The sequence below is a fragment of the Vitis riparia genome, chromosome 15 (assembly GCF_004353265.1).
Source record: "Vitis riparia cultivar Riparia Gloire de Montpellier isolate 1030 chromosome 15, EGFV_Vit.rip_1.0, whole genome shotgun sequence".
NCBI lineage: Eukaryota > Viridiplantae > Streptophyta > Magnoliopsida > Vitales > Vitaceae > Vitis > Vitis riparia.
The window spans coordinates 6569274-6593154 of record NC_048445.1 but is presented as its reverse complement, the minus strand read 5'-3'; the positions used below and the strand labels follow the sequence as shown (position 1 = coordinate 6593154).

The 23881-nt window shown below is 34.1% G+C and overlaps 1 protein-coding gene across 1 annotated transcript; it reads left to right on the top strand.

Moving 5' to 3' along the window:
• The first annotated feature begins 3619 nt into the window (after window positions 1-3619).
• On the top strand, window positions 3620-20196 carry LOC117932341 (phosphatidate cytidylyltransferase 4, chloroplastic). The gene is made up of 7 exons (XM_034853558.1): window positions 3620-3944; window positions 4937-5238; window positions 9954-10144; window positions 13722-13846; window positions 14797-14930; window positions 16526-16641; window positions 19653-20196. The coding sequence occupies exons 1-7, from the start codon at window positions 3711-3713 to the stop codon at window positions 19742-19744; spliced, it is 1194 nt and encodes a 397-aa protein (XP_034709449.1). The 5' UTR covers window positions 3620-3710; the 3' UTR covers window positions 19745-20196.
• Window positions 20197-23881: the final 3685 nt, after the last annotated feature.

Genomic DNA, 23881 nt, shown 5'->3' with positions numbered 1-23881 from the left:
ATATATATATATATATATATATATATATAAAGTATTATAAAAGTCATATTATTTGAAAAAAATGGAGAATTGTGTTTTCACCTCAGTTGGTTAGATAATTGAGCTAAGGTTCTCTGTTGAGATATTATGATATATTCTAGGAAAGTAGTTGCTATTGTTTAGGATTGTTTCCTAAACTCACGGCATTGTTTAGAGTTTTTTCCTAAACTCACGGTTTTCCCTTAATTAGGTTTGCTTGATGTACTATATATTGACATGGATGAATATCAAGTAGGGTTAAGCTTTGACCCTTTAATCACACTTTACATGGTATCAGAGCACTAACATGCACACACAATAAAACAATGGCCGACGACGATGAACAACCACCATTGCCGCCACCTAAAAGGGAGATGAATTCACCTTTTTTTCTCGGCACAGGAGACCGACCAGGCCACTTCATCACTCCCACTCGCTTATGCGGCGACAATTACGATGATTGGGCTTTCGATATTCAGTTGGCATTGGAGGCACGCCGCAAGTTCGAATTTTTGGAAGGCACTATCACCGGACCACAACCTCCATATACCCAATCTGATTGGACCACCATCAATGCAATGTTGGTTTCTTGGATTACAAACACAATCGATCCCGAGGTAAAGAGTACCCTATCTAAATTTCGTGATGCAAAATGCTTATGGGAGCATCTTAAGCAACGATATGCTATGGTTAATGGCCCAAGAATTCAACAGTTAAAGACTTCAATTGCTAAGTGTGAGCAACTGAAATCTATGTCTGTTACAACTTACTATGGCAAATTGAATGTATTATGGGAGGAATTATTTAAGCATGAACCGCTAATATCTTGCACTTGTTGTTCGTCTTGTACTGCCGCATCATTGCACCAAGCAAGACATGAACAAGGAAAATTACATGATTTCTTAATGGGACTCAACACTGATCTGTATGCTCAATTACGAACCAATATCCTTTCTCAAGATCCCTTGCCTTCGCTTGATCGAGCGTACCAACTGGTGATACAAGATGAGCGTGTGCGGCTCGCCAAGACAGTCACAGAAGACAAGCCAGCAGAGGTCCTTGGCTTTGCTGTCCGTACAGGTGCTGGAAGAGGACGAGGAAAACTGGAGAGGCCTGTGTGTAGCCACTGCAAGAAGACGGGGCACGAGACTTCAACTTGTTGGTCCCTCGTTGCTTGTCCTCATTGTCACAAGCATGGCCATGACAAAAATAATTGTTATGAAATAGTGGGTTATCCTGAGGGGTGGTTGGATCAAAACAAGGCTGATGGGGGTGCTGGACGTAGTCGTCAACAGGCTGGTCGTGGGCGTGGTTCAGCTCGTGCTAATGCGGCAAGTAGCACAGTTGTTGAGATATTATGATATATTCTAGGAAAGTAGTTGCTATTGTTTAGGATTGTTTCCTAAACTCACGGCATTGTTTAGGATTGTTTCCTAAACTCACGGTTTTCCCTTAATTAGGTTTAGGAAAGTAGTTGCTATTGTTTAGGATTGTTTCCTAAATTCACGGTTTTCCCTTAATTAGGTTTGCTTGATGTACTATATATTGACATGGATGAATATCAATTAGGGTTAAGCTTTTTCCCTTTAATCACACTTTACATTCTCCAATCACTCATAATTAAAACTCAAAACCCGATCAAAGAATAGAAATTGAAAGGAATGATATTACCTTTAAAAAATCCTCAAAATACCCTTAACTATTAAATGAAAAAACTACCTTTCACTCTTATCTTTCTTAATCTCTCTTTTAACTTTTTCACTATTCTCTCACCTATTTACCAATGGAACCAAGTTGAATGATTTACCAATCATTTTTCTCCAACAAATTGAACATGAAAGATAAATGGTTAAAAAATATTATTATCAAATGCCTTTTTGAAGTAGATAATTTTTAAATATCTTATCAAATAAATTTTTTTTTCAAACTTACATAATATATAATAAATATTATTCTTTATTTCAAACTTACATTATTTCTCATATATATTAAACAATTTTTAAACACCTCATAAAATATTAGTATTCTTTATTTGTTCTAACTTACAAATTAGACATCATTAAATGTTTTTTTTTTTCAAACTTATAAAATATATAATAAACATTTTTTAAATACCTTAGCAAATATTTTTTTGTTTCTTACTTACAAAATAATAAATATGTTGTCTATTATTTCTCATTGGTCTTAATGAAATAGTTTGGTAAAAAAAAAAAAAAATCGATAATCGTTCTAATGTCAAGCTCAAGTTGTTTAAAAATCATACAAAACCTATTAGGAGTCTTGTACACCCTTGTACACTTGATACATTTCTCCTATACAATTAGTATAATATTGTACAATGGTGCAAATTTCATATCTCTCATAAGTTATATATCCATATAGGTATGTTAAACATGTTTTTAATTATTTGATTGAGAAAATAATGAATGACTTATATTCAATTTTTTTTTCCCAAACATCATTATTGGGGAAAGTATTGAAATTTTTGTATGGGAATTAAATGAAGTGTATGACATAGGTATACAATTCTTGAGTGACAAAAAAAATAAATGAGTGATTCAGAATCAATTTAATTTTTTCACAAATGATAGTCTTATATACCCTTGTATACTTAGTATATTTTCCTTGTACAATTAGTGTAATACTCTTGTACAGCTAATGTAATACCCTTGTAGTACAAACTTCATATCCCTCCTAAATTATATGTCCACATAGAATGAGTAAATATACCTTTTGACCCTTTTATTTAAAAAAAATTCAATATATACTATATATATATATATATATATAAATATAATTCACTTCTAAAATTAAGTCATATAAAAATATTTTAATTGTATATTTAAAATAAAAACTCTTTATCCATACTATTTCTTTCTTTTACTTTTTTTTTCCTTATGTTATAAATTTTTAATTAATTCAAATCATTAAAAAAAAAATATTATTAAACAAATTTATAACATTTTATATAACTTATTACTAAAAATTATATTCAAAAAGTTATTAAAATAAGAAAAGAAAAAAAATTTAAAAAAAAAAGAACTTTTATTTTATAATAGGAAAAAGAAAACTTTAAAATATTTTTTAGTATAAAAGAAAATAAAATAGTGAATATATTTATTTTAAATAGTATTTTAATCATTAAATTATTTACTTCTATAATATAAAAGATAATTTTTATTTATTTAAATTAACATTTTTTAGAAAATATTTTCTAAAATGGTTTTTAAATCATCAATATAATTTTTATTTATTTATAATTTTAAAATATAAAATAATGTTGAATTTTCAATTATTTATAAAAAAGTTTTAAAAAACCAATGAAAAATCCAAAAATGTTAAATAAGAGATAATGAGTTAATAGTGGCATGTAAAGAGTGCTAGAATAAAGATAAAAATGAGTGAAAAGGGTATTTGTGTTCGTTACCATTTCATATCCTTATAATTATCCGGCTTAACTAGGGTGAAAACGTAATTCTCCCAAAATCACTCTATGGTTTGATAAATATTAGATATTTTATTTTATTTTTTAAATTACTAGAATACTGGAAATTTTAAATTTTAAAAAATGAAAAAAATATATCAGAGAGGATTGCGAGAATTGGATGAGACCCAAAAACCGGTGAGAACGAGAATGTAATGGACAATCAGATATACTCAGACTCTTTGGACAAGTGTTTTCTTCGATTTTGATGGCATCATGCATCGAAATCGATCGGTACGGTCTCATTCCTCTTGCTGTCGCCCCTCTCCCTTGCCGTCGTCCCTCCTCCAAAACCCTAGTTCTCACTCGCCCCTCTGCCAAATTCAGTCTCGGACTCGTTCTTCATGGGCCCAGAACCGTCTTTCGCATCAACCGCCGCCGGTTCATTACGGCCGTGGCGAGGACTGAACCGGACCGGCGCGGTGAGGACAGTGCCACAGAGGTACTTCAATTTTGTGTGTTTGACAATTGATTTGTTTTTTCTTTGGTGGTTGAGAAAAAATATAGGAAAAGATGTAAATTCCTGAATTTTGACGCGTGGGTTTGTGATTGTTACTCCTTTTTCCAAAAGAAATGGAAGATTTTTTCTCCGGTAGGTGCACATGGCGTGTTGGGTTCAGTTGGGTGGATTTTCTGGGAAACCAAACGGGAACCTGAAGTTTTGAAACTTAAAGTTTCATTGTTTAGGAATCAAATATACATAAAGAATAAAGACAAGAAAGAAAATTCTGTATTCTTTGCATTTCCTCAAGTTTTCTTGATGGACAGGTGGAGTTTAATTGATGGTAGTTACTTTCAGGTAGTGGTTCTAATAGAACCATCTGGATGGATATTTTTATGTGTGATTATGCCTTTGGGCTGTATATTCTGGTGATGAAATTGATTTTGGATTAAAACTTCACTGCCCAATTCAGTGTTACTTGTCATTGGAAAAGCTGGGATTAATTCTATAAAAACTCATATATGAAAATAAGAAAGATGTGTTTGCATTACAAAACCATTCAGAATAGGATTTTCAAGTTATTTGCAGATTTTGGGATATGCAGGAATGAGTCTGGAATTTTGAAAATGCAAAACGCAATATATTCCAAGTCATTTGTCCTATCTCCACGTCTACACTCATTTGGTAAGAGCACGTCAAAATATTGGATTGCAGTTGCCCCTTTGGAATTGAAGGGAGGGGAGAAATGATGGTTATGTTAGTTGGGATGTGTAGCACTGCACCGTTAAAGTAGAAATGATAAATTTGGGTTTCAGCTGGTGGAGATATAAATTAGAGTAAATCTGGAAGGAGTAATGAAGAAGCTTCATGAAATGAGAGTACTTGGATTGCATATTTTATTTTATTTTTATTTTCTGTTTTCTAGTTGTTGTTAATTGTTTTGATGTTGGAGGGATTTATTGAATTGAAATGCTGAGATGGGTATGTTGTAGGAAGTTGACAAAGGCCTTAAATTACCAATCAACGAAGATTTGGTTTCTGAGCATCAACAAAAAGAGAGTCAGTTTAAGAAAAGGGTTGTTTTTGGACTAGGCATTGGAATTCTAGTTGGTGGTGTTGTATTGGCTGGAGGATGGGTTTTCACAGCTGCCCTAGCTGCTGCTGTTTTTGTCGGTGCACGTGAATATTTTGAGTTGGTTAGAAGTCATGGAATTACCGCAGGAATGACACCTCCTCCTCGATATGTGTCACGAGTTTGCTCTGTTATCTGTACTGTCATGCCGTTACTTACACTGTAAGATTCATTAATAATATTTATTCTTATCGGAACAAAATATAGCTCCTGTTATATCCTGTAATTTCATTTCTGAATTCTTATCTTTCACTACTAGAATGCTGTATAATGCAAATACCATGTATTATGTGAGTATATTGTATCTTTAATAACTGATTGCCATTTTATCTGGATTATGTCGTTAAATTTAAATTAGCATAGACATTATACTGGCATGTTTGTCTGAGTGATATGTATTGCCTGGGTTTTATTTTTTTATTATTTATCTACTTTTAATCTTTTGGGCTAGCAAATAAGATAACACTAGAAGCAGTAAAAGGAGGTCAAACTTGAGTACACAGGGAGTATGCAGGAACCCCCTGAAGCAACTAGGGAGTAAGAAAAATGAAAACAATTATAACTAAGAGGTACTGAAAAAATGAGAACGATTATGATTAAGTGGTCCAGAAAGTCATTGAGAACTTAAGTTGCCCATAAAGTGGAGGAAGTATCGTCTTTTCTTGGAACTAGATTTGACTCTTTCACATTCCCTTCCCTTAAAAACTCTTCTATTCCTTCTTTCTAAATGCACCAGGTTAAGCAAAGGGAACTTCCTGCCATGCATGCCTTAGATTTCTTGGGACAAATTTACTAAGTTGGAAAGCACTCACCTCAAGGAATGAGGAAAATCCTAATTATAGTAAAAACCACAAACCATAAGAACCAAATGGTTTGGGCTGTCGGACAATTGATGTAGGATCATAAAAAATTCCTGCATTATGGAAGTTTATTTCCTTTTTGTATAATGAAATGAGAAATCAAAAATGAGAAAAGCAAAGGAAAGAATAAATAATAGAATTCTAGGCAATCATACAAAGACTCCTTGGCAATCACATCTAGTGTCTAAAAGCAATCACACTTTGGGAACATTGTTGAATCCATCATAATGTCTTAATATATCATCAAGGTCATATATTGAAAACTTGTATTTGACTTTAATTTTGTTTATAACAGGACCATATGCATTCGTCAATTAGCATCATTTTTCCTAGGTGCAAGTAAAGCTGGTGCAACATACAGGCTAAAGCTCCATCTGCCTCTAGTTGCCTTAGTGTGGTTCATAGGCTCTGATACCAAATATGATGGTGGAGCATAAAAAATCCAACATTATGGACATTTTTTCTTTATTGTATAATGAAATGAGAGATCAAAGAAGACACTAAAAAAAAAAAAAAGGAAAAAGAAAAGACAAGGGGATAGAAATGGAGGTTCAGCCAGGAGGCGAGAGTAGGGCACAACGTTGGCGGAGGAGTCGCCCCATGTCGCTTGTTCTGATGTTAGGTGTGGCCTCTTCCTGGCTACTGAGAGGTATGAGGGGGGTAGTGAGCCTCTTCCAATGGCATCATTAACATATGACCTTGTTTAATAGGACAACTTTCCTAGTTCCTTATCTTTCCTTCTAAGAATAGGCATAGGAAATGAACACTATTGTAAAAACTAAAAGAAATAAAAACTTAGTTAACATAACAAGAACACTAAAAGAAATAGAAAACTTATCGAAAAAAAGAAGACTAAAAGAAATAAAAACTTGACTAAAAATAAACCACCACCTAAAATAGAAATTCAATATACACTAACTACAATAAATCCCTAGAGGAACTTAAATCATAATTGACATGTCAAATTAAGGCTTGGACATTGAGATTGAGCTTTCCCCTTTTCTTGTAAGTTCTCCAAGGATATTTCTGGCAGTGTTCCCAATCATTTGAACTAGTAAGGCCCTGTTTGTTTACACTGTTTTCTGGTTTTATTTTGAAAGGAAATAGAAATCAGTTTGAAAACATGCTTGGACAGTGTTTTCCCATTTTCATTTTTTAGAAAACGAGGTTCAAAAAATGAAAAAAAAAATACAAATAAAAACATCAATTGGTGTTTTCAAAATTTTCTTAAGAAAAGTGAAAATCATTTTCTAAAAAGTTGAAAACAAATAAAAGATAAAATCACATAAAAGACCTTATAGGAGCCACAATATAAAAGGAATACGAATATTACAAATATGAAAGAATATTAATATGAATAAACATTATCTCATATATATTTGAAAACAAATATTATCTTAAAAGTATGGTATGGGTATTTTGTTTATTTATTAGACTATGGATTGTTTTTAGTGAACGTATTTTTATATTAGAATAATTTAGTTGATAATGTTGATTCATTATAAGTATATAAGAATATTTTATTAAAGCATTTTAAAATAAAAATAAAAATATAGTTACAAATAAAAAAGATAATGAACAAATGCAATAGAATAATGAATTATAGAATATGTATAAAATATGATATATAATATAATAATATCACATTATATGCATCATGAAAAGGTAATAATATTATACTTTATAATAATATATCTCATAATATGAGATATGTACTATGTAAAATTTCAATTATATTTCTTCTCACGATTTTTTTTACACTAGTGAAAATTCAAAACCAAATAAAAATTTTGTTTTCTAAAAGCAGTTCACTTTTCTTAATTAGATACATTTTTCAAGAAAAGAAAAAATAGGAAATAAAAATTGTTTTCAAAAAATGACAATAGGAAATGAAAACTAGAATGTGTTTTCCAAAACAAACGCGACCTAAATTGTCAGACATCTCATCCACTGTCATGTCTGTATGGAATGAATTTACAAAACACCCCCTCCCCTCTCCTAAGGCATCTAGTGGTCAATGCAGAAAAGTGTAATCTCCATAGGAATTCTTACACCGGATTGTTAAAATAACTTTTATCTAGTTGATGTTATGCCTCTTATCCTAAGGATTTGATATCCGCAATGTAGAATCTCAGTGGTTGTCCTTAAAATATCCATACAAACACACACACAATAGGCACTAACTAGGTAAGTGAAAAGACAAGAGAACAACAAAAAAGAAGCACCCTTTCTTTATTTGGAGCTAAGCCAATCAACAAAACCTATTATGATCAATGAATGATCATATATGTACACTCTGACCCATTCCAAAGAAGCACCCATTCCATGCAAAGAATCCCAACTTCATAGGTACCTAGGAATTCCAAATTATCCGTATGGAAAAAGACTTTTCATAGAACTAGGGAGGAATAGAAGGATTTGACAAAGAAATGTCACACTTGGATTCCTTACAACCAATTATTTTTTCTTTTAATAGGTCAAAGCAGTTGTATTAAAAGCGCCTAACAAAGGGCATGCAAAAGTATCCCTTCCAACCCATTCTGTCATCCTCATCTCTCCTAACTCAGTTCATTTGCAGTCTTTATAAAAAGTCATCACTCTTTCAAGTTCCACATCTTGGAATTGTCTTAATAAGCACGGAGCTTGCTCCCACACTTCTGCTACCCATCAATCTTTAGCAGTGGTTATGGGGAATCATGTTGGGAAGGACTCTTTCAAAGGTAAGTCCCTTCACCATCTATCTTTCCAAAATCTAACTCTTCTTCCATTGGCAACCATGAAATGAGATTTACTTTTAAAGACCTTTCACCCGTTTCTAATTACCTTCCATAAATTCACCCTATAACTATCCCTCACACCCCTTGTGCACCATCCCTCTTCTTCTTCCTCAAAAACTTTTCTACTATAACACGTTTCCATAAGGACTCTCTTTTAGTTGTAAATTTCTAGCTCCACTTGCCAGGGAGAGTCTTGTTTAGACCAGAGAGATTTCTAATATCGAGAGTACCATAATTTTTGTTCGGGTGGGCAATGGACCACTTTCCTAGATGGGGTTTCTTCTTAAGTGTGGCCCCACCCTAGAGAAAATTTCTTTGAATCTGTTGTAATCACAAACTCGCCGTTTTCATGTTGTATTTAAATAAAATTACCGATAAATGTATTTGGAAATTCTTTAGATTGGAGAAGGTTTAAAGCTTTTTCTTTTCTCAAATCTCCAATGTACATAGTATAAACTCTTAGGAGTGGCTTTGTTTTCATTTTAAGTCTGATTTCGATGCCTATAATTCTGGGGTTAAGTGTGACATTCCAAGTATTAAGATCAACATGGTTTGCTAAGTGAGCTGCTCTCACTCAAGTTTGTAAGCCATCATTTGGAAGGCTGATGTTGGTCATCATATTCAAAATCTCTCTTCAATTTTCTGTTGTTTTTCCACCAGCAATTTTTTTAGTAGGCCAGAAAATAATTTGTTTAAAGCACCTTGTACATGTCTCTACAGCAACTTGGAGCCAGAATGGTATTCAAATCTTATTCAAAATAATACCAATACTCAGAACCAGAATGAGCTGCAAAAATTTGATGTCTTGTGATTGTGGTTCTCTCTCTCTGTCTCTCTCTCTCTCTTCATCATATCTGTGCTCTATTCTTGCGCAAGATCCTCAGGTTTCTGTGAACATTGGCATCAACTAACTGGTTTTTGGTCGCTTATTTATGTTTACAGTTCTTCTTTGAGTACCAAATGGAATTTATTTATTTTTTAAAGCAGAGTACTTTTATGGCACTTCTGTGCTTCTTTTGGGTAATAATTGTCAAATAATTTAAAAAGCCAATACATTTGCCTGATATGATATATAGTATACTAGCAACAAAGAATTCGCAAGTTTGATTTGTGAAAGGATTTTTTTGGAAGATCGGTTTTTTCATCTATGTTTTGCGCATATATAACTCTAGGTTTGAGACTCATTTATGTTGGTTTCTAGTTTCTTTATTTCTGATTACTGTTTCACTTGTATGGTCAGGTACTTTGGTAACATTGATGTTTCCGTGACATCTGCTGCCTTTTTTGTTGCTATGGCATTGCTTTTGCAGAGGGGAAATCCTCGTTTTGCTCAGCTTAGTAGTGCCATGTTTGGGCTATTTTATTGTGGTTATCTTCCTTGTTTCTGGGTTAAGCTTCGATGTGGTTTAGCAGCTCCTGCCTTAAACACCAGTAAGAAGTGCTTCTTTTTTTCTCTTATCTTCTATAAATTTGAATATTCAAAGCAACCTACATCCGAGCAAATTTTATCTAGGCATGAATTGTCTTTAGTAAATGCATCTCATGAAGATGGTTGTACAGGTTGTACAGAATGGTCGATATCAGGCAAACGGATCTTTTTCATTTTTGCATCCCTAGCTTCTCTACTGGGGAGGGCAATCATAATGACATTTGGTTGAAATTTATTCTACTAACCATTATTCTCAGCATAAAAATCCTTCGAATATTTTATAGCTTAGGCAATTTAGATGTTTAGGGTGGTTGGTTATTTAGCCAGTATTGAAATAATTCTCTATATGTAATCATGTGCTATGACATCCGTGCATCTGTTTACAAATCTTATTTATACTGAAAATCCACAGTTTTTGTCTAAAGTGACTCAGGCCATGTTAGCATGCACAGTGACTTTTGGTAGCTATTTTGGAATCTATATATATATATGTGTGTGTGTGTGTGTTGTTGATTTGGTTACTGGGATATGCATCCATTGGCAGATAAGTCACATGCCACTTTTGATTTCTCTAGGAATGGCATCATTTTTTTTTCAGTCTCCTTTTTGGTAACTTATTGTACCTTATCAATAGAGGTATCTAAGACATTTTTTTAATATATAAGTGGGAAAGATTACTCGTGCTAATCAGAGGAAGACAAGTGAAAGGGTTTCTATAATCAAGGATGAAAACTTTTTGAGTTAGTGGCATATAATTCTAGCTTGTGCTATGTCCTTGCTCCTGGAAAATTTGAGGAGTTTGAAGCAGTTAATATCGTAATTTTTCTCTAGTTGGGATTCCATAATTCTTGGTACAACTGAAATGTCTTTGATATGTATTTTCTGCTTATGAATTTTCCTACTCAATTCATTTGTCTGGATTCATGAACATAAGAATATTGAAAAGGCTTTAAAATGGGGAAGCACAACCCAAGTAAAAATTTATCTACTCACTTGACCGTATATAAAATTATTAGCAGTTTCATGACTAGTCTAGGAGTATCTCTTCAGTCAGTGCTTTGATCATCTCAAGTTTTCTGATCAATTCATCAAGAAGACTCTATTGAGCATTTGAGGTAGCTCGGGATTCTGGGTTTGAACAATGAAGAGGTCTCTATGTTTGAAGGATTAATTTAGATAGAAGTGTCTCGAGAAGCCAAAAAGAAGGCGAGTGCATAAAAAGTCCATGAAAAAGCAATGTGGTTTGTCCGAACTATATCTAAGCTAAGTGCATTTGGGGCTTGATTTTGGCAGTGTGGTCTGGACCTTTGCATATATGTTCCAGACTTGATGTACACAATGTTTTTTGCCAATGTGATCTAGGCCTTGACTAAAGAAGTTCAGACAATATCTAAGCCAAATGCTCATTTTCTCAACGTGGTTTGGACCTTGTTTAAAGAAGTTTGGACTATATTTGGCAGAATGCCTTTTCTCCTTGTTATTTCAATGAAGTCCCGACCTTTCACTAAAGAGGTCCAGACCATGTCAAGCTGAAGGTGAATTTGTGGGTGTTTTGGGTATGGTAGAGAATTTGGTCTTCAGGCAAAGGTTGTTTAACATTGGTCTTGAGTCTTTTTACATGGGAAGGTTCCCAAAATCCCAACTGAGATTTAATCTATAGATTGAATGTTTTGATTTTGGTAAGAATTCTTGGAAATTTTTGAAGTGTTTTGGGAGAATTCTTGAAGGAAAGGTTTTGACATTTGACACTTCAAGTTGACTATGATTTCATCTTTGATTGGGAAAAAATTTCAAAGAATATTCAAATTGTGTTAACATGTTGAAGATCTTAAGCAAGGAAAGATCTTTTGGTGAATTTGGAAGTTCATTTATGGGGAAGATTTTGGAAAGTTTGATTTTTACTTTGGGATATTTGATTTGATCTCTTAGGTTTCAAGACATATTATTATGGAAAGATTATGTTTGACTTAGGTTTCAAGAATTATTATGGAAATATTATGTTTAACTTTGGAAGATTTGACATTTTAGCATCAAGTATAGAATATTTGAAGATGAATATTAGGGAAGATCATTCTTAATTGATGTTTGCCTATGACTATGGGTTGATATTTCAATTGGGAGAGATCTTGTGCTTGTCTAGGAATGTTTTCGAAAACAATTCTCAAAAAGGTTTTTGAGAACAATTTTCAAATATTTTTCGGAACAAAAGTCTGTTTGAGGACTTGGAATGTTTTTCAACCTGTTTTATGTATTTTCAAATATTTCTTATAAATAACTTTTATGTGTGGTGTTTATTTTCAATCATTCTCCATATTTATACAATCATTTTTTAAAATGGGCTCCAAAAAACAAGTGAAAACAATGAAAATTTGTTCTCAAAAAAGACTGTTTTCAAAACAAGTTCACATAAAAACTATTTCTGTTAAAAAGTTGTCAAACGTGTTTTCGAATCTGGAAAACAGTTCAGAAACAGGATTCTTAATTCTCAGAATTTTATTGACAAAATTATTGGGAGGGCATTCATCTTTGAGATCTGGTTGCTGATCCTTCTCATCTTGGAATTGGTATTAAAGATTGATTGAAGATCTACAGGCTGAGATTGATTAGTTGAAGCTGTTGTTGATGAGAAAATCTCAACCACTGCTTGAGTGCTTTGGTGAGACACCAGGGTAGCATCTGTAAGTTCCAGCAGATCTTAGTGGGAGAACTGAGAGCTGTGCTTGTTGTTTGCAGAATAAGGTTAGAAGTGAAGAGGCTTAAGGTGGCACAACCAAATAGAGTCAAGGGGATTGAAAGCTTAGGTTAGTAAGACTAGTCTTGTATTCGTATTTTCAATAGTGGAATGCTCATAACCTTGGATAGGCTCATGGTTTTCACCTCAAGTTGACGATTCCGCGTAAATCTGTCTTGTGCGTTTGTGATCTGATTTCTTATTATTTGCATCACATAACCACCAATATTACAGCACACATAAAGCAGTATATAATTAAGAAATATAAAGGAAGATTAATTTTAAGCAAATCAAAATCAGCAAAGAGTCAAGAAGATTACACTGCAGAAGAGCATGAAAATCCTTATATTAGAATAACCCCAAGATTTTCATAAATTAATACAACCCATTTCTTATTTTAAAATTCTTGATTTTTATTATTAACTTGTTTTGGTTTTTTGCATCTATGGCCCCTCACTTGGGACCCTTATGAATGAGACTGAGAATCTGAGTGCTTTACTTTTCGAGTATTCATTTTGGTTTCTGATGCAAGTAGCCACCAAAAAAATGCTCTTATTTTCACTGTTACTAAACCATATGGTGTTCTGTGTGATATCCTGTGAATTACCCACCCATTTTTCATTATTATATTCAATTTTCCCTCTCGTATGAAATGTTAATTTGTAGTTCTCTAGCTTGCTGATTTTGTGGATTATGCAACAGCTTTTGTTTGTTTTAGATGAAACTTGATCATTGGATGTTTTGTATTGAACACCTGCATGTGGGCCCACAGCTTTGTGTATATTCTGAGCCTGTGGATCTGCTTTATGCTTTGCCAGCTGTTTCCTAACCAGGGTTATTTTTGGTAGGAATAGGAACGGCTTGGCCTTTTCTTCTTGGTGGTCAAGCTCATTGGACAGTGGGTCTCGTGGCAACCTTGATTTCTATCAGCAGTATAATTGCAGCAGATACATATGCTTTTCTTGGGGGCAAGGTATTGATGCACCTAAATTTGCCAGGTTGTGTAACTATCATACTGTACTATTATATTATATGTTCTAAAAAGGAATGCTTATCATATTTGGCATCTTCTTATAATTCTTTTGGAAGTGTGACCTTTTAAAATCTGCATTAATTACAGAAGTTATAAATTGGCCATGTTATGTAATCTTTAACTAGGTGTTTCATTAGCTATGGCTTATAATTGACTAGTCATTACTATGCTTACTTCCTTGGAGAAAAAACCACTCGTCACTAAACCATGAAAATGAAATTCCTCCAGTTTGATCTGTTTTGTCACAAATGAAATTAGTTACCAAGTTCCTTACAAAAGCATTCTAGGTTATGTGCTAAAGCCTGTTATTTATCTTCCATACTTGTCCTTTCAATAATTGATTAGTTTTTAATCTTTTTATTAACCTTTTTTTTTCTCTGTATTTAAGTGATAAGTTAATACTTAATTCCTTCAAAATAGATGAGTGATTTTGGTGGAATTTCTTATTATTTGAATATTTGGTTTAAATTGAATTTATTGGTCTTTTAACTATTTCTCCGTAACGGTTGTTTTTTATGATAAAGTTTTAGAAATTGGATAAGTCAACAATTAAGATAGTTTTTTTTTTTTTTTACCTTCCCCCTTTGACCCATATAATGAAGTATTTAAATGATATAAGCTTCCCCATTTCTCTTGATTTGTGTTATGAAACGTATAGAAACAATTTACTAATTTTATAAGGTTGTAAGGCACAAGAACTTTGTATTGCTCAGATGTTGTGCAGCTGCAAAAAACGAGTTATAGGATGCATAACTTTCTAATTTGCTGTTAATTTCCTTCCATTCATTTCATTCTTTATGCCATTATTAGAACTTAACTTGGATGACTTCTTAAATTCATAATGTTCTCTTTACCAACATGAACTGAGATTATTTTGTTTTGTAATGCAGGCATTTGGTCGAACACCACTCACCAATATTAGTCCAAAGAAGACATGGGAGGGAGTTATTGCAGGCTTAGGTGGTTGTATAGCCACTTCTGTTATATTGTCAAAGATTTTCCGCTGGCCAACATCTTTATCAAGGTATCTAGTCTTTTAGCAGACTTGAAATGGCTAACTCTCTCTCATATAAAACTAACAAGCTAATGCTCTTTTTCTTGACAAAAAAAAAATAATAATAATAGAATTAAATTCCTACAGCTATTTATGCCAAAATCATTGCTAACTTGTCCGAATTTTGAAAATAATATGTATAATCCCCATATCAATGAGGTGATCAGCCCCAGGAATCTTCAAACCATTTTCTGTTATGAACACTCTTTATAGACTCTATATGGTAAGTTTAGTAACAATAGTACCTTTGCATTTTGACACCAATCCAAGTCATTTACTTAATCGTGACTTGTGCTTTCCATTTGCAAACTGAAATGAACAATTTTTAGCTTTATTTTCTGTCTAGAGACATTTGATTCAGGAGTTAGGATGAACCCATCCTATCTGTTACAAGGATGCAAATATTGTGATATATCACCAAAATTTTGGCGAAAAATCATATGTATCAGTGTGCCCAATGTGATATTTAGGGAAGAAATTTGGTCCAACCGTTATTTTTGTGATTTTTTTCTTTTTTTTTTCCTGATTTATCGCTGATATTCTGGTGACTTTCCACACTTCTCCATGCCATGCGCTGCTCCCACACTTATCCACTCCATGTGCCAAATGAAAAAAATTAATAGCATGTGAGTGACTCAAACTTGAGGCCCATAATTTGGAATGGTGGCAAGGTACCACCAGGGCAAGACTGCCCTTGTTAAGATGTGTACAAATAATGTATATATAATGTTTGTTTATGATGTATGTAATTTTAAAATTTCATTTAAGTTATTATTTAAAATATAAAAAACCATTTGTAAATAAAATTATAAATATTTTAAATAAAAAATAACCATACAAATATAACTATATTTTTATATCCTTGAATATATCTAAATTAGATACATCATTATTTTAGCATTAAATATATTCTTAAGTTCTGTATATTATTGTCGAACACAAATTTTTTCTTATATATATATATATATATATAATAAAATAATATTAATATATGTATTATTATTATTTATTTTATCATTTATTAGAGTTTTTTTAAAATTTCTATAAGTTTTAATCAATTTTCATCCACATGGGATATTTCTATAAAATCTAATCACCCATATTTCTGCAATTTCCGACGTTCTAATCCTTGATGTGTTGTAGTGAAGCATTCATCATTTGAATGGTCCCATTTCAGAGATTTTTTGGGCTAGAAGCTTTATTTGTTTGATGATCCTGTTTCTTATTGATCTTCTCATATTTAGATTTCTTTGGGGTCCAAATACTTGATTGGGAGGTATAAATATTCATAACGCGTGCAATAAAGTGTACTTTTATATTGCATTTTCATCATAGTTATTAGTGTGGAAGAATACTGTTGGATTAGATAATTAAAGTAACTTGTTTGAGAAACTGCTAGTTCTCTTCCTTCTGGTGTCCAAAGTGGAGTCTTTTTCCTCCTTTTGCTTTCTGGATCTTTTTCATATGAAGTTGATTCAGGTCTGTTTTGAACTTTTACTTAATGTCCAAAAATGAAAATTTTTGTGCTGACTAGTATTCAACTCATCTTCTTTGACTGATGTCAGTGCAATAGCTTTTGGATTTCTGAATTTCTTTGGATCTCTTTTTGGGGACCTTACTGAGTCAATGATCAAACGTGATGCGGGTGTCAAAGACTCCGGGTCTCTTATTCCTGGGCATGGTAATCACCTTTTACTCATATAATTGATTGCTGTGATGAGGCACTGAACCATTTTTTGACTCTTTGTTGATGTACTAGCTCCTGTTCTAGTAATTAAACAAACTGTTTTGCTCATTTCTGATTGGGAAAAGAATGTTCTGTTTTGCCACCTGATCTTTTCCACTTGGAGTTTGGTATTTGGCTTAATATTTTGTTTACGTAAATGTTCAGATTTTCTGTATATAATTCTCATTATCTTATTTATTCAATACATAAATTGTCAACTTCTGCAATTTCTTGCTCCGCTATTGGAAAAAGGGAATAATAATAATAATAATATGTTACATACTTCATTTTCTCTGTTGCCTCATTGTCTGGCCTAAAATTTTTTCATCATTTTGCAATTTTGAATTATATCTGTCATCCTGGATTCAGATAGAGTGTCTATTCACCAGAAAATGCAGCGAGGAAAGAGAAAGGAGTAGGAGAGTGGGACTGGGACTTATTGAGAGGAGAGGAATGGGAGTAGAATGTAAATTTTTTTTATTAAGGGCCTCCTTTGTCCAAGTAAATTCAGAGACACCTGTCACACCCTGCTCCAAATGGCCCTCCCTTGAGTTTATATAGGGAGCAGGAAGCTTCTAGAACCTCTTGGAGCAATCCACACTATTCCAATGTCTCCTAGCCTAGTATAGAGATGTGTGGACATCTCTAGGAAGATGAAGAAGTGGGCTGACAAGAAGAGGCAACATGGGGAGTATCGAGTTGGAGACTTGGTACTTGTCAAGCTCCTTCTTCAATAGTTCAAGTCCCTAAGGCCAGTACATAAAGGCCTTGTGAGGAGATACGAAGACCCCTCTCCTATCTTGGAACGAGTTGACAAGGTGTCCTATAGGGTCGAGTTGCCTTTGAGGTTGAAGATTTGTCATGTCTTTCATGTGAGCTACTTGAAGCCCTACCATGAAGACAAGGATGATCCAAGCCAAGGGTTATCAAAAAAGGTACCTACAACCGTTGTGACCTTTTACGATGCATATCATCGCAGACTAAGTTATAAGGAGATGAGGTGTGCCTCCTGCTATGAAGTAGTGAAATGGAAGGGACTACCAAAGAGCTAGGCTAGCAGGGAGCATGCGGACGCACTATAGCAATTCCAAGAGCAAATCAAGCAGTTATGGGTAGAAGGAGCAATGAGGACATCTACGACATAGGTGGGGGAGAGTGTCACACCCTACTTCAAATGACCCTCTTTGGAGCTTATATAGGCAGCAGGAAGCTTTTGGAACTTCCTGGAGCAATCCACACTTGTCCATTGGTGGAAGAATGTGGAAGACTCTAAAGAAGCCTAGAGATGTCTACACTAGGCTAGGAGACATTGGAATAGTGTGGGGCATTCTAGAATATTCTAGAGTCCTCTTGTACATAGACTTATGTAGGATGTTTTAGAAAATTCTTGATTTGTAAGAAACCCTCTAAGGTTCTACAAAGTTCTTAAGAGAGAGTTCCTAAGGTGCCTATAAATAGGTGAGGGTCTCATTTGGTCAAGACATCAAGCAAGTGAGATTCGAAAGCATTGTAAGCATTCTTTTAAGCAATAAAGCTTCCTTTTCTTTAAGTGTTGCCTATGGTTTTCTTAGCTTCCAAGCCGTGTGCATACTTAGCCTAGGTAGCTAAGTTCGTGAGGGAAAGGCTGACTTAGCAACATCGAGCGGGTTGAAGTTGTCTAAGTGCTGCACATGAGCTTAGGAAAAGCCTAAGTCTGTGACACACTGCTAGCTTACCCAAGTGATGGGTATGTTAGAGCACCTTTGAATTATTATTTATTTATAAGACATGTATTATCGAATAATTGAGGTGGAACTTCTTTTCTTTTTTTTCTTTTTAATTTTTTTTTATAGGTAATACATGCATTTTATAATTACAAAAGGGTCTTAAATATAATGTGACATCCACATCGCTTGGGAAGGTGAGAGTTCCTGATAGTCATAAGGGGTGATGCCTCTAAAACAAGTGGATGCGCATTAGAGCCATGAGGGTATTGGGCCCAAAGCCAACAATGTCCATACATGATGGTAGGTCAAAGCCAATTCTTAAGTCGGAAAGTATTTAGAGTCAAGAGTTTGTGAGCTGTAGGCTCACATGGACATCGAGCCTGTATGTTTTCATATGTGATGCTTCTAAAATATGTGGACATGTTTTAAAACCATAGGAGTGGTGGGGCCTAAAGTGATCAATATTCAAACATGATGTCTGTTCATGACATAAAATAGATTATCGTGGGTTTGTTATTGTAGCCTTGAATGAAAAGAAGAATGCTAATTAGAACTATGATTAAAATGAAATAGTGTGATATTCTTCAGTATTTTTGTAATGACATTCCCTTGATGTTTGTGATAGTAGCCTTTGATAATCTTAGAATTGGCTTCTCTAGACAATCTTGAAACACCATGTACTATGTTTTGGATTACGTTTCTAATCTATTTCCGGGTACATGGTGTAAGTTGTAGATCAGCACCTCAAGTGTGAGCTACTGAAATTGGTCTGCATTACTTTAAACTTCAGAAGTATACCAAAAGACAATCACATGCTAAATTCTGGTACTTAGGCCAATGGAAGACAAGAATTGGGATGCTAGAAGGGAAGAAAAGATGGAGATGGTATGGTAATATGTGCTCCACATGGCTGGGCAGAATTTAAAACATTTGTTGCATTCTTTTTCCAGCCTTTAATAGTTGCCTTTAGGAAAAGGTGTCTTGTATCCAGTAATCTTCCATTTTGCATAGGGATTTTTTTGCAGTTTCTTTCTGGAGTCGTTTTTATGAATGGCATATCAATTCATCGCATACTATCCTTTGAAGGCACTCATCTGATTAATTCTTTGGACCATCATTATCTCTTGTTTTCATTCGGGTGGTAGAGTTTGGAACTTTTGTCTTGCATCTTAGAAATAATCATCATTTGCTTGTTTAGATTCCAGCAATTCTTTGGGAATTCCCTTGTTCGTGAAAAACTGATAAGGTACTTATTTACAGGTGGAATACTTGATAGAGCGGACAGTTACATTTTCACTGGTGCACTTGCATACTCCTTTGTCAAAACCTTCCTGCCACTTTATGGAGTTTGATTTTCAAAATTGTGACCATTGCCAAAGGGGAAAAATACAAATGAAAGTGGGAAATTTTCTTGTTATCCATCTGGAAACTGGAGCAAACACAAGCATTTATGCTTGATAAATGTGGAGAGGTTCGCAGGCAAAAGAAACATGATGTAAAATGTATCACAGATTCACAATAGCTGTTTTCAACTCAAGCAGACTGTAATTCTTTCCTGAATCCCAGATTGAGCAGTAAGTACATTCTTTCTGTAAGCTTTTTGTGAATGACATGAGATATACTGAACCCTGCCATGTTCCATTGATGTGGGACTTCCGCGTTAAGATGATGCAACTAGAGCTGGGTGCAGATATTGTAATTGTTTGCAAGGCCAATGCCAGCTTGCTTGTAGAGATTTATGAAGTTCATTTTGTTAGAATGGAAATGAGTTCTTTATCTTCTTCTGAGATGATAGCTTCAGCCATTTTCTCCAATGGTGCCCTATATTTTCTGTGTTGGTGGTGTAATTTTTCATTGAGTGTGTTGGTTTGGTCATGGAAAGTGAAAATATTTTTAATATCCAATGTCGCAGGACGTAAGAAAACTTCATATCTCCTGAAAGAATTTCGTTCAAGGCTCCATGTGCTTTGAAATAGATGTGAGTATGAGATGCAAACATCAATCCAGCGATTAAGGGTATGTTTGAGAACCATTTTGAGAGTAGCTCTTAAAAAATGGTTTTTGAGAATCTCTCATATTCTTTAGAACAAAAGTTTGTTTTAGAATTTGAAATGTTCTCAATCCGTTTTTTGTGTTTATAGATTTTTTTTTTTAATTATTCTTTATACTTGTACAATTATTTTTAAAAAACAATGTAATCGCTTTTAGAAATTATGTAAAAATAATTAAAATATGTTTTTAGAAAGCATTTTGTTTTCAGAACAAATTTCAAAAAATCGTTTACAATTAAAATATGTTTTTAGAAACATCTCGTTTTCAAAACAATTTCTCAAAGAATCAGTTGCTATTAAAAGGTTATTAAAGGTGTTTTCAAGTTTAGAAAACAGTTTTCAAACAGGTTTGGGTCTTATTGAAATGATCAGTCCGGTAATAACAGTGGTGGAGGCCCATTCTCTGGCTCATTGGGTGTTGTAAAGCAAGCCCCACGCCTTCCAACCACTCCCTTGTATCTTTTTCAATTTACAGGATGCATTCCCACCTACAAAATGAAACAATTTTTTTAAAGCCAAATGACCAATGTTCAACATGCCATTTGCCATCAGTTTCAAAGCCATTCCATTTTATAATTTTGACTCTGACCTCACTTTGATCTCTCATCTCATTCTTATCTTTCTGGTGGTTACACCAACAACTGGGGCTTCCATTCAACTCCCAAATATCATGAACAGGGTTCCATGCCCAACAACAACGACTACCAATTGCCTATACACATAAACAAATAAATAATTTTTGTTTTCATACATTGATTTGAATTTTATAAGGTTGACCCACATATGATCTTTCAATTCTGCAATAATAAAAAGGCACACATATCAAAAATTGTACCATAATATATGGAATTTGAAGAGGGTTCAATGCATGATGAATAATGTTGCTCATTGACTCGCTTGGCTTTATTATTAGTTGTTATGTGAGAATGAAAGGGATAGGCCTTGGAACAAGAGAGACAAAGAGAGAGACCTCTTCAACCCACCAATCATCACAATTCATGGCACAACGCATAGTAATAATAATTATTTTTATAAGCTCTTTGTGCAGGCTCAACTACAAATAATAATACAAGATAGGAGGGCATTATCTTATCCCATAACCGAAAGGCAAAATAATTTTCAAAATGGTCTCACCCAATTATTTCCGAGCGCAACAACCACACAAGACTTGGCCCAAGATGAGACTTGAGAGGTTGTTAATTTCACATGGATTTGTCTCTTTAACTTCTCTCCTTGGCCTTTCATATTTGTCCATTTTCATGTTTGCTATATTGACAATGAAATGCACCCATTTCAAATCCCTTTTTTTTTAATTAAAAATTAACTCGTTTTAACTTATACTTTAATTACTTTTCATAAATTATTATTTTCGATATCGTTATCGGGGTTTTTTGTGTGCTTTTATTTAATGATTTAAATTTAATTATATATGTCACAAGGGTGGTATAGGTTAGTTGAAAATGTTTTAATTAAGAATAGTTGGATAATTGTATGGAATTTGATGCATCCCAAGTCAAGGAAGCAAAAATACAAAATTGTTTTATTAAATTATGAGAGCATTGACCAGAGAAAGGAAACGAAACCAACCATATAATGAGACTTGAGAAGGAAATAAAACAAACATAAGAGAGAAAGAAAGAGAAAGAGAAAAGAAAAAACAAGAAAGAGACATGAGTGAATGTTGGGTTGACCTTGATGAGAGCATTCATGGAACACAAAAGATATGGAGATAAGAGAGGGAGAAGATTGGGATAGAGAGAAAGGAAACCCTTTGATTTGGAGGGAGGATGGTGTGGAGCCAAATGTCCACCAACTTGTATAGAAAGAGGGAGAGAGAGAGACTTGAGTTTGAAGAGAGCGTAGTGAGGGGTGTGTTGTTATTGGAGGGGGTCCTACCAAATTAGTGGGCTTTTGACATGAATGAGTGCTTCCTTTTGGGTTTTGGTATAAAAAGAAAATGTGTGGGAAGCAAAGAAGGCGTTGTTTCTAAGCTGACTAAGAAGAAAATTTAAGAAAGTGAAGTGAGAGAGAGAAAGAAATAAAAAACAATGAAGGAAACTTAAAGAAGGTTTGGAGGAGATATGGTGGGCAAGCATCTACAAAAGTTGAGAGAGAGAGAGAGAGAGTAAAAGGGTATTGTATTGTGTGATGACAACCCCAACTTTTGTAGCAACACGCACACCCATGTATATTTGTTTCAATCCCCCACACACCACACACTCCTCTCCACCTCACAGCACCTTTTCCTTTCTTTTTGTTACTTTTCTTTAGCCCATCTGGTGATTTGCCTTGGATGCTCCACATGCTCGGTTTTTGGCTTTACCCTTCCCCTCTTTTCCCTTCTTTATTTTCCCTTTCCCTTCCTTTTTTTCACTAAAATATCTAATCTAATCTAATCACCTCTTTGATTGTCCCCTCTTGAGAACAAAATCATGGGTCTATCCATGTGAGTTAGGAGGATCCAACCCCTACTCCAAACCTTCTTTTTCCCCAATATTTTTGTTTTCTTTTGAACACAGAGCTTAACCGATAAAAAAGTGATAGCATACTGTTCATTATATGTGAATTCACAAGTGGGTTTTTTGAAATTTTCCAAAATGGATTAGGGTTTGTCTTAATAGGAACGAATAGTTTGACTGAGGAGAGTGATTGGATTGGAGAGGCTAGTCTTTCTTTTAACATTTCCAAAGTGCTTTTTAACCATGATGTAGAAGTGGGGACCCATGAAGTTGGTTTGCTTTTTGTATTCACAAGAAGATATTAGGAGAAGGGTAGTAAATGATTGTGGGTTGAGATAGGGAGAGGGGATTGAAGTGGAGGGCTTTAGCAAGTGACCCACTCAGTTGGCTTACCCCCCAACATTTTACAACTTTGAACAAGGCAAAAGCTGGCAAAATGTCTGGGTCATGGAGCATATCTGTGTCCAAAAAACTGAATCCCCTCACTCCTAGGAGGCTTCTCCATGACAAAAGTGCCTTACTTCAATTCCTTAATGAAAAGTTGTTTATCATTATACTTTCCATGGAAGGGTCATTTTTTTTAGAGTATGAAAAAGTGTGCTACTTTTAAGTGGTTTCTATGCATATCTAGAAGATGCTTGGGTGGTGCCTTCTCTATATTAGAATCTGCTTTCAACTCTTGAGGTGACTAAAGGCAACAATGGCAGGTCCATCCAAGAGGGGGGAGGGTGTGGGGTGTGGGTTTCAATTTGGCCTTGTGAGTGGCTTAGGGAAAGCCTCTTTTCCATTCATTTGCACCTGTTGTTTCACTTTAATCTCCCAATTGGGCAAGTTAACTTCATTTGGACCCTGTACAAAAGGTCACTGCTCACTTGGAAGATTTGGGATGTTCCACTATTGTATGATTATGTTCCTCAAAGAACCCTAACTTCAAATTTTATGTAATGACTGGAAATTCCTGGTGGAAACACATTTGGGA

Coding starts and splice junctions, on each gene's coding strand:
- LOC117932341 (XM_034853558.1), top strand. CDS start 3,711: ATGGCATCATGCATCGAAATCGATCGGTACGGTCTCATTCCTCTTGCT. Junction 3,945..4,936: donor GTGAGGACAGTGCCACAGAG/GTACTTCAATTT, acceptor GGTATGTTGTAG/GAAGTTGACAAAGGCCTTAA. Junction 16,642..19,652: donor GTCTCTTATTCCTGGGCATG/GTAATCACCTTT, acceptor ACTTATTTACAG/GTGGAATACTTGATAGAGCG.